General features: G+C 39.3%; 1 protein-coding gene across 1 annotated transcript in view; it reads right to left on the minus strand.

The window, feature by feature from the left end:
• Positions 1–402: 402 nt before the first annotated feature.
• Positions 403–12,587, minus strand: part of LOC128693439 (cell adhesion molecule Dscam1) — a 726,913-nt gene continuing 714,728 nt past the window's right edge. The window contains exon 4 of the mRNA XM_070097271.1: positions 403–745. Within this exon, the coding sequence (XP_069953372.1) occupies positions 525–745 (221 nt within the window). The 3' untranslated portion in view covers positions 403–524. The remainder of the gene's footprint in view (positions 746–12,587) is intronic.

Consider the following 12,587-nt stretch of genomic DNA (forward strand, 5'->3'; position numbering starts at 1 on the left):
TGGTCTACTTGTACTGGAAAATAATCTTTTTCCTCTTCTGTAGACCATATCCATAGCTCGAAGACATCGTCTTTCATGGTTGTAAATGAAAGTCGTTGATTCAGATCAAACTAACTCGGTGCATTACAGTTTTGTTTGATTTATTTACAGTTTCTCTATTTCTGTGACTCTGGAACTTTTAAAGTTTCGGTCTATCTAACAATTGTTAATTACACAACCATGATCTGAAGGTGATTACAATGAATGACATGACAACTAATCAGATGAAAGGGATAATCGTAAATGAAATGACAACCTATAATGCGCTGAAGATGATGACAAGTGAGATTACAATGACAGTTGATCATGAACCGAGGGTGAAAACAGTGAGCGATGTGAGAACTTATCGTGACAAGTGGCGGTTTTCGGAAAGTTTACGTACTAGTTCGTTTTGGGGCTAAAGACTGCGATTGGCCCCACAAACCAGGCTCTCACCAAAGCCCTCGAGAACACTGTGGCTGTCGCCTACAAGGACCAGCTCCGTGTCACGCCCACGAAAACAATTTCATCATCACACCCACGAAACACAGGGTAGGGTACTTACCACCATGGGCGGAGGGGTAGATGTGATAGGCATGGTCTCGGACCCAGGCAGTCACAGATACCAGATCGCGGACGAATGATGGGACCACACATCGAAGTACGGCCGTGTTGCCTCGGATGACGTACTCGTCGTAGACCCGAACCTCAAACTCCTGCACCACCACTGTTGAAGGAGAGGGAGACTACTGTTATTCCTGCATCACCACTGTTAAAGTAGAGAAACTACAGTTATTCCTTCACAACCACTGTTGAAGGAGAGGGAGACTACAGGTATCCCTGTATCACCACTGTTGAAGTAGAGCCAGACTACAGGTACTCCTGTACCACTACCACTGAGAGAAAAGACTACTGTAGCTATAAAGCACATGGTGTGTAGAATAGTGTTACGTGTGTGTGTATACTCACCTAGTTGTACTCACCATATGGGGGATGGGGATGATCGTGGTGGCACCAAACCATTGGCTCAAACGGGGACTAGAATGAAATTAGCTCAGAGGCACCCACACCACCGTATGTCCTCGGATCAAGGTAACACACCTAGCTCTGCTGGGTGCTTGTTAATTAATTCCTCTCAGTCAGTGTTCTCACATGTTAGTGTATAGCTTAGTGTCGATTTTCGCACAGAAAAGCGTCATATTGTAACTACATGTGCAGTGTGTGCAGTTTTCCGTGTGTTCTGTGTGGTCTAGAGCCCAGCTGTGTGTGGACCACAGGTCTGCACCCGGACCCCGGCATCAGTTCAGAGTGTCTGGGCCCCTTGTACACCACTCATGACGCCCTACAGAATCGTACCCGCTACGATTCCCATCGAGATTTGTTTCAGTTCACCTCCTGACCTTCAGAGCAGTTATATGTAGAGAACCAGTCTGGGGACACTTAGACTAACCTCTGCTATAACTCCAACTGCCGAGAGATTGACACTTGTCAAGCCGCAATTAGACCCTGACAGCAGGCGCTGTGTCAGCCTCGTGTCATAGCTTCAGTGAGCAGCCTGCACAAAGATGATGTCAATTTGACTGGTTGCCCGCTCACTGCAGTACGGGTTATGCTGTTATGACGTTTCGCCGAGTCGTCTCTGCCACACTTCATACTCGCTGGCAGTGACAGCCCCAGCGACAGTACCAGTCAAGAAATGTCCTCCTGAGTCACTTGCCAGAAGTAGTTCTGCCCAGTTGCTGAGTGCTGACGACGCCTCACTCGAGGGCACCAGCAGGCTGTGCCTCAGGATGAGTGAATCCTGCAGCCACTCCTACGATGACTGTTTCACCGTTTCAGAGGAGACCGCACCCTGTTACCCCACAGCTCAGCCGCAGCGATGTCTCCTGTGTTTCAGTATCTGTCCAGACGCAGGAAGGCGTGCAGTGATACCCCTCCATGCTCACTGCCTATGACCACAATGTTATTTTAAGCACACCCCTACCTTTTTTTTCTTCCATCCATGTAGGAAGTTTTTTTTCTATGTTCATATGTATATATATATATATTTTTATTTTGTATTCTGTGCCCTGCTCCTGCGAGAGAGACCGATTTTTTTTTCCGCCAGTCATAGTCGGGGCCGACCATGTGGTAGGTGGCCGAGCGAAATGTAGCCAGTGAGCCTACATGCCTAGTTCTCATAGCTTCCACCAGAGTCCAGGCCTCTCGGTGGGCATGCCTCTCCAGCCTGGCTGCCCCTGCCTCTCACTCGGCGTCTAGGTATCCTAGAGTCAACAAGGCCTACTCCTCTCTCCCTTGCTGGCATGGCCCCAAGGGGCCATGCCAGCGAGGGCCTGTGTACCCAAATATCGCAAATAAAGCCCTTATCATTGAACCCCGCCTGCAAGAACGATACAAATAACCATTTTAGAAAACATCCTCGGCTAGTCGCAGTGTTGTTACTGAAGTGTTATCAGGTCCTGGGGGCCCCAGAGGCCAGCTTCCAGGGTGGTACGGTGCTAGGTGGGAGTGAGGTAGATGCTTTCTTGAGGTTGTAAATTGCCATCCTCGTCCCCATCAGGTCTGCGGCTACGCATGTCACAGACATGCCTTGCTCTAATAGGGTGAATGCATTGATTTTCTCTGCAATTGAAAATTAAGTTCGACTCATTCTGACTACTTGGAGTGGAGATACAGTGTGGCAAAGTTCGTGAAAAAGGTGCACTGAGGAACAACTAACAAACATCCTTCTTCACCGAGCTCTGGCAGAGCACTGAATCCTGGCATGGTGGGGATTATTATAATCAAGGGGAAGCGCTAAACCCGTAGGATTATGCAGCAGGCATGGTGGGGAACAATGGAGCAAGACAGGTTCCAGTACATTAAGCTATCACAAGCTCTGCCCTCTTTTCCTATGGCAGAAATGCAAGTGAAATGTACGCCCAAAATCTCGTGTATAGATTTTTTTTTTTTTTGCATTGGATATGTTTAGATTTTTTTAGTGGACACTGAAACTGTTAACATATGTTGTGAGGAACTGACTCAGTAATAACACTGGGTATGTGGCTGTAATGCTACTCAAATGCTAACTTTTGCACTTAACAGATATTTTTCTCGTTTAATATTCAGGTAAATAGCTAGGATGATAGTGCAGTTATGAGAAAACCTCGGAGTCCCGCTTTCACCAATATTCTCATATTTTTTTATGAAAAAAAAAGTCTTCATTGTTGTCCATTAGAATTTAAACAGATTTTTTAAAGTCAGTATAAAGACGATACATTTTTATTAGGTATCCCCGAAGGGAGACTTAAATGGTTTCCGGAAATTTTTCCATTTTATCGTCGTATATCTTTTCCTCTCTATTTCACTTGATCATACGAGAAACTCTACTATAATCAGCTTTAAATTTTAAATTCTCTTGTACAGTAACTAAGGCAAATTTTTACTGATAATTGACTGATGCCACATTGCCTGTGAAATAACTCTAATAACTTCCAAAAGGGTGGAGGGGAAAGCCAGCGGAAGGCCTTGGTCAGATAACCAAAAGCTCTAGTGGTGGGTCATCATATGACTAAAACCAGTATCAAGAAACACTTGTCCAGTTTCCTGACAAATCTTACCTAAACTCAGTTGCATGGCTACAAACGTTCAAGAAATCAAAAGGTTCCTGCTAACTCGACGTCGACGAAGAGTGAAATTCTAGTGTGTACATCTGCCACTTTAATGTGAAAATTTTTGTGAAATTTTGATTCCCATTAAATCACAAGAAATATATTAAAGTCTAAATGGTCTGATATTTAATGGCTGATGCAATTCTGTCAGGTTAGTGTCCACTAAGTTTATTTTGAGTGCAGGTAATTTTCTCAATGCATTAACTTCATTTATAATACTTGAAAACCTAAATTAGAGTGCATGTAATAACTAGAGTGCATGTAATAACTAGAGTGCATGTAATAACTAGAGTGCATGTAATAACTAGAGTGCAGGTAATAACTAGAGTGCAGGTAATAACTAGAGTGCATGTAATAACTAGAGTGCAGGTAATAACTAGAGTGCATGTAATAACTAGAGTGCAGGTAATAACTAGAGTGCAGGTAATAACTAGAGTGCATGTAATAACTAGAGTGCATGTAATAACTAGAGTGCAGGTAATAACTAGAGTGCATGTAATAACTAGAGTGCATGTAATAACTAGAGTGCATGTAATAACTAGAGTGCAGGTAATAACTAGAGTGCATGTAATAACTAGAGTGCATGTAATAACTAGAGTGCATGTAATAACTAGAGTGCATGTAATAACTAGAGTGCATGTAATAACTAGAGTGCATGTAATAACTAGAGTGCATGTAATAACTAGAGTGCATGTAATAACTAGAGTGCAGGTAATAACTAGAGTGCATGTAATAACTAGAGTGCATGTAATAACTAGAGTGCAGGTAATAACTAGAGTGCAGGTAATAACTAGAGTGCATGTAATAACTAGAGTGCAGGTAATAACTAGAGTGCATGTAATAACTAGAGTGCATGTAATAACTAGAGTGCATGTAATAACTAGAGTGCAGGTAATAACTAGAGTGCATGTAATAACTAGAGTGCATGTAATAACTAGAGTGCATGTAATAACTAGAGTGCATGTAATAACTAGAGTGCATGTAATAACTAGAGTGCATGTAATAACTAGAGTGCATGTAATAACTAGAGTGCAGGTAATAACTAGAGTGCATGTAATAACTAGAGTGCATGTAATAACTAGAGTGCATGTAATAACTAGAGTGCTTGTAATAACTAGAGTGCATGTAATAACTAGAGTGCATGTAATAACTAGAGAATATCTCTTCTAATAGGCTTCAAATATTTAAGCAAGGTTGCAACTTAATTAGAAATATCTTTTTAATTAATTTCGGCCTTTGTAAGGGCCAATTTGCCAATTTTATAGATTTTTTTATCGAATTGTAATTTCATAAAAAGAACACAGAGCCAAATTTTTTTCCCCCTTAGAGGATAGCAGAGAATTTTAAATACAATAGTATTATTATTATTATAATCAAAAAGAAGCGCTAAGCCACAAAGGCTTTAAATACAATAGAAAATTAAAAAAAAAAAAAAAAAGATAAATTGAGAAATATTCAAAACTCGGGTCATTAATTTTCACGAGTTTAGTGAATCCCTAAATATTTTAAGAATAAACACCGGAACCAACACTTTGTCACTTACAATGTTCTCGTCTTCCACTGCTTTCTTATGGGAAAAAATGGGAAAATTTATATAATGGTTTCCATACAATAATTTCGGAGTGCCTCGTCCATCAACTCTGATAACTTAATAATGCAACTTAGAAGCAACTTTAAACTTAATGTTAAAGTGTTTTTTTTTAAGTAACTTGCCTCTATGTATAAAAACTAGAGAATGCTTCTTCAGTCTAGCTTCAAACTTCTTGTTTCTAAGTGGAATGTTTAAATTGGTATTGGGTTGTATATATCCTATTTTCCCATTTTTTGTTTAAGAAATTGGGATATTAGTCGTTACTGATAACTTATGAATATCTCTTTTGATTCACTTCAGGTTTGCTCTAACATACAACTGTATGTTAATGCCGCACTCTGCACTATTCCTTTCACGTGCATTTACGTACAGGGTTTCTAGCGTTACACAAAGTTTACAGAAAAATGTTGATTATTTGATCTTGAATCAGTCTAATATTGAGATTTTAGAAATATTAGTAAAGAAAACTTTATTTTTGGACGTTAGTAATGAGAAAACTACAGTTTTTTTTTTTGTGAACAGGTTTATGGCAAACTTATTTTTAATGGGTTGTGTTCTAAATTTTCGTTTTTTTTTTCTTATTAATGTAACCACCATTTAGTGTTATTAAAGAACTCTCGATCACCGTACTGTTGACCTGGACTTAACAGTTTTATCTCGTTGTCAGCCACACAGCTGGTCACAGCTGGTCACAGACCAGGCCGCGGGGGCGTTGACACCCGCAACCCTCACCAGGTAAACAGCTTCCTCCTCATCATGACACTTCTGACGCGCCTCATCAGACTTAGTATAGCTGAGAATGACAGTTCCGTACAGTTAGTGTGCTTTCAAGGTACATTTGATGTTGTAAACCTTGGTAATACATACAGACAAATTGGTTTAGAAAGACACGTAAGAAAACACTAGGACATATTTCTCAGAAAGCGTTTTGATCCTGGGACCTTGATTAAGGTCCGAAACGTTTTCTGATAAATATGTCCAAGTGCTCGTTTTTTTCAAAGCACACTTGATGCTGCTGTTCCTCGTCATTTTGAGTTATTGTTACTCTCTTTACTGTACTTTTTATTAGGTTAAACTCGTCACTTAGCAACATATTCTTTAAAACTTTCTGTGAAAATGTATTTACAATTTATTGTGAAACCTGAAACGAAATTTTTGTCTTCACAGTCATCAGTCATCGTCAACTGTTTCATGGCTTCTGACAGTTACTAAACTAATAACCCGGTATTTTTATATAGCTTATACCTTTAATTTCTTTTTAATTTATGTCCTTATAATGTGTATTTTCTCCGGTATACATTATATATATATATATATATATATATATATATATATATATACATACATATATATATATATATATATATATGCAATAAGATCACAGTAAACAGGTGATTTCGGAATATGCAAAACAACCACTCTGAAAAAATAGAGAAATTCCAAGCGCTTTCGTGACTACTCACATTATCAAGGAACTATGAAAGTAAAGCATCCAAGGAAGCTATATAAGGGGTCAGGCCAGCACCTCACTATTACGGTCAAACTGGTAAAAATCTCGAACTAAGATTAAAACAACATAAATATAGCATTAGAACTGGACAAGATTCCAATGCTCTATTTATTCATGTAAGAGATTTTAACCATCCAATTGATTTTCAAAAAGTTGAGAAAGTAGTATCAAGCAGGTCCATGGTCGACAGGAATATAATTGAATCTTGTTTCATAAAAAGCAGTTTTGACAATAATATGAATATTTCCTTTGGTTTATATAAATTAGATCCATTTATAATTAATAGAATTTGGGAAGAATATAATAATACACTGGACAAATAATTTTTAAATTTTCTTGGGTAGAATAGTTTGTGGGGTGAGTTGTGCAAAGGACCTATCCAAGTTGGGTCGGCGCGCGTCAGGTGTTTAACCGTTGTGGGATCTGATAGTGAGGTGCTGGCCTGACCCCTTATATAGCTTCCTTGGATGCTTTACTTTCATAGTTCCTTGATAATGTGAGTAGTCACGAAAGCGCTTGGAATTTCTCTATTTTTTCAGAGTGGTTGTTTTGCATATATATATATATATATATATATATATATATATATATATATATATATATATATATATATATATATATATATATATATATGTCGTGCCGAATAGGCAGAACTTGCGATCTTGGCTTAAACAGCAACGCTCATCTTGCCATATAGGACAAATGAAAATTTGTGTATGCAATAATTTCGCCAAAATCACTCTGAACCTAACGAAAAAAATATATTTCACTGTGTTTGTTTAGTATTAAATTACTGTAAACAAATCTAAAATATATTTAGTTGGGTTAGGCTAAAATAAATTGTTCTTATTATAAAAAGGTTAGGTAAGTTTTCTAAGATTCTTTTGGAGCAAAATTAAAAACTTTTACATTAACATTAATGAAAAAAATATATCTTTAAACGTATAAGAGAAAATTTTAGAAAGGACTTAATTTTAAATGAGTTCTTGCTAATTGACCAGTTTTACATATTCGGTACGACGTATATACATAGTATACATTATATATATATATATATATATATATATATATATATATATATATATATATATATATATATATATATATATATATATATGCAAAAAACACGGGGGAAGCAGAATGCTACCTGTAGCCCTTTTGTGTTGCAATCATCACATCATCAGGAGATTGCAAAATTGGTGAAAACAGGAGGATGTCTAAGCACGTACGTAGCCAGAGGACCATCATCACTCCAGTAAGACGGTCCTTTGGGAAAAATACTTGTTTGGACATCCTCCTGATTTCTGCAATTTTGCAAGCTCCTGATAATATGTTGACTGCAACAGGAAAGGCCTAGAGCTATCATTCTACTCCCGCCATGGTTGTTTTGCATCCTGTATAGCTTGGTTTGCAATAGTTGCATAATATATATATTATATATATATATATATATATATATATATATATATATATATATATATATATATATATATATATATATGTGTGTGTGTGTGTGTGTGTGTGTGTGTGTGTGTGTGTGTGTGTGTGTGGGTGTGTGTGTGTGCACGTGTGTGTGTACTCACCTAGTTGAGGTTGCAGGGATCGATTCCAATCTCCTGGCCCTGCCTCTTCACTGGTCGCTACTAGGTCACTCTCCCTGAACCGTGAGCTTTATCATACCTCTGCTTAAAGCTATGTATGGATTCTGCCTCCACTACATCGCTTCCCAAACTATTCCACTTCCTGACTACTCTGTGGCTGAAGAAATACTTCCTAACATCCCTGTGATTCATCTGTGTCTTCAACTTCCAACTGTGTCCCCTTGTTGCTGTGTCCCATCTCTGGAACATCCTGTCTTTGTCCACCTTGTCAATTCTTCTCAGTATTTTGTATGTCGCTATCATGTCCCCCTTACCTCTCCTGTTCTCCAGTGTCGTCAGGTTGATTTCTCTTAACCTCTCCTCATAGGACATACCTCTTAGCTCTGGGATTAGTCTTTTTACAAACCTTTGCACTTTCTCTAGTTTCTTTACGTGCTTGGCTTGGTGTGGGTTCCAAACTGGTGCCGCATACTCCAATATGGGCCTAACGTACACGGTGTACAGGGTTCTGAACGATTCCTTATTAAGATGTCGGAATGCTGTTCTGAGGTTTGCCAGGCGCCCATATGCTGCAGCAGTTATTTGGTTGATGTGTGTGTGTGTGTGTGTCTGTGTCACATTTTACTAATTACACTTAGCTCATAAAACACGCTCCGTTATTCATGTGAAATTGTATTCACAAACATCTGACATATAATTTCCTAATTGTTCTTGTTCATGTAATATTTCCTTTTATCTCCATGAGGAAGTGGAGTAGAATCCTTCCGCCGTAAACTTTGCGTATCGTAAAAGGCGACTAAACTTTCGAAAGCAAGGAACTGTTAACCTCTTCTGAATTAATTACTAAATCATGGAAAAAGAAAAATTTAAGGCTGGAACGTTTGAATGTGGGATTGTAATACGAATAATACAAACGAACTAATTGGAATTTTACGAATAAAAAGAGTCTGGATATCCAAGCTCTGGAACAAGGCTGAAGTGGATAAGAGAATTTCAGTGTGGTGTGAATGAGATTAAGTTTAGAATATCTGAGAGAACTAGAGCTATGGAAGAGGCAACAGTAATATTTAATGATTAACTATGGAGGGAGAATCAGGGAAATAATGTATATATATAAATTCACGGTGTGGATTAGAATAAGGGTTTGATATGAGAAGTGGGTTACAGTGTGCAGAGGAGAGAGAGTGAAGAGGGAGGAAGAAGTTAGCTTCTACACAACAAGACGGGCAGCAAACAGCAACTACATTCTGACTGTATCCTTCTTCAGATCATTACCCCGTCTTATAAAAATTTGTAATAAAATACAGCATTACAACTAGACTCGAGTCAAATTTTCCGCTTATACAGGTGAGAGATTTTAACCATCCAATTGATTTTCGAAAAGCCGAGAAAACTGTAACAAGCAGTTCTATGGCTAAGAGAAAAATAATTGAATCAAGCTTCATAAAACACTTTCGATTTTAATGTGAATATTGGTTTAGGATTATACAAATTAGATTCACTTATAATTAATAAAATTTGGAATGAATTTCAGGTATATTTGAAAAGTCTTTGACCATCTTACCCGCATCATCATAAAGGAACGGGTGAGGTGTCGGATAATGACAGTGTGGTGTCATCTTGGCCTTAGAAGGCTTAAGCCGTTCTTTTATTATTACAGTTCCTTGATAATGTGAGAAATTACGAAAGCGCTTTGAAGCTCACTACTTTTTCGCAGTAACACCCACACACACATATACATACACACATATATACATACATACATACATACATAAACACATACATGCATGTATAAAGTCACACAGTTTTCTGGCAGGAATTGCTGGAGTCCATGACAGCCAGAGGAAGTTGCTATCAACTAAACTTGAAGCAGCAGAGGAGATGCTGCTGATGCCTCTCATTATCACCAGATAAAATCTGTACCCAGGAGAGGAGAATGTTTATTTTCCCTTTAGTTTCCACGAGTGTTTATTTCGTGAATGTGTTTGTGTGTGTGTTTATGTATGTTTTATATTTTTTATATTTTGCTGTCAACAAACATCTTTATATGAACATTATTTTTGTTAATTAAAATAAACAATACCTGGAAACGTTGTTTCACAGATAACCCGAACATAGAACAGAGGAGCTTATGACGACGTTTCTGTCCGACTTGGACCATTTACAAAGTCACACTGACGAAAAGGAGAGAAAGAAGGAGCATATATAGGCCAGCAGACAGGGACGGGTCAAGAGAGGTAGTAGGTAAGGTGGAAGAGAGGTAGTAGTAGTAGTAGTAGTAGTAGTAGTAGTAGTAGTAGTAGTGGAGTCGAAGACTAAGAGGAGCACTGTAAGGGAGCTAAGGGCCACAAGGGAGCTAGGGGCCCACAAGGGAGCTAGGGGCCCACATGGGAGCTAGGGGAGCGCAAGGGAGCTAAGGGCTCACAAGGGAGCTAGGGGCCCACTAAGGGTAGGAGAAAGAACACAGAGGGGGAGGGGATAAACAATAAAAGACAAATACCCATGGCAGAAGAAACTCAAATAAGAAAGAGGAAAGGGGAAAGGGAGAAGGGGAAAATAAGATTAAGGTTAAGTCACGGAGTTTCTGAAGTTTGGAGCATTTTACAATGTAATGGGAAAAGAAGGCATCTACAGAGACAAAGACACGACTAAGATTCATACAAGGAAAGTTGTGTATTAGAGAGGATTCAACCAGACGGCGACTGTGAAAGTTGGAAGTAGGGAAGACAGTTTTAGCAGAAGACCAGTCAATAGGATGACTCTGATCTCTGACTTTTTTTGTTATAAACGTTGTTTGTGTGAGGAAGACTAAACGAACACGAAACAGCGACGCCAGCAACAACGGCAGTATCAACAGCAGCAACAGTTTCAGCAACAGCAACAGTTTCAACGGCAGCACCAACAGGAAACAGCGTCAGTAGTATCAACAGCAATTTAAGCAACAACAGCAACAGCAGCATCAGCAACAGTACAAGCGACAAGAGTATTAACAGCAGTACAAGCGACAACAGCAACAAAGTATCAACAACAGTATAAGCAACAACAGCAACATCAACAGCAGTACAAACGACAGCAGTATTAATTAACAGCAGTACAAGCGACAACAGCAACAACAGTATCAACAACAACAGTATCAACAGCAGCACCAAGAACAACAGTATCAACAGCAGCAACAGCAACAACAGTATCAACAGCAGCAACAGCAACAACAGTATCAACAGCAGCACCAGCAACAACAGTATCAACAGGAGCACCAAGAACAACAGCATCAACAGCAACAACAGCATAATTAGCAACTACTGCAGCAAGAACAGCAAAACCGTTGCAGTCACAGTACTAGTTGTACTGATAGCAAGAGGAGCAACAACAGTAGCATCAACAGCTACAAGAATAACAGTAGCAACAGCAACAACATTAGCAGCATCCTCACAAAGAACAGGAAAGCAGCAGCAGTTACAATACCAGTGGTAACAATACCATTAGCTACCACCGCAGCAGCAGTTACAATACCAGTTGTAGCAATACCATTAGCTACCACGGCAGCAGCAGTTACAATACCAGTTGTAGCAATACCATTAGCTACCACCGCAGCAGCAGTTACAATACCAGTTGTAGCAATACCATTAGCTACCACCGCAGCAGCAGTTACAATACCAGTTGTAGCAATACCATTAGCTACCACCGCAGCAGCAGTTACAATACCAGTTGTAGCAATACCATTAGCTACCACCGCAGCAGCAGTTACAATACCAGTTGTAGCAATACCATTAGCTACCACCGCAGCAGCAGTTACAATACCAGTTGTAGCAATACCATTAGCTACCACCGCAGCAGCAGCTGTATCAGCAGCAGCATCAACAGCAACACCAGTAGTAAAAACATTAAAATAATTTCTGCACAATTGCCCAACATCATCAGTAGTTACATAAGAGCAACAGCAGTAACCAGATCCAAGTAGCCTAATGCCGTCAAGAGCGAAGAAGAGAGACTCGTTGCAGAATAAACAGGCGGCAAGAGCGAAGAAGAGAGACTCGTTGCAGAATAAACAGGCGGCAAGAGCGAAGAAGAGAGACTCGTTGCAGAATAAACAGGCTGCAAGAGCGAAGAAGAGAGACTCGTTGCAGAATAAACAGGCGGCAAGAGCGAAGAAGAGGGACTCGTTGCAGAATAAACAGGCTGCAAGAGCGAAGAAGAGAGACTCGTTGCAGAATAAACAG

Source organism: Cherax quadricarinatus, chromosome 57, assembly GCF_038502225.1.
Source record: "Cherax quadricarinatus isolate ZL_2023a chromosome 57, ASM3850222v1, whole genome shotgun sequence".
In the NCBI taxonomy this organism is placed as follows: domain Eukaryota; kingdom Metazoa; phylum Arthropoda; class Malacostraca; order Decapoda; family Parastacidae; genus Cherax; species Cherax quadricarinatus.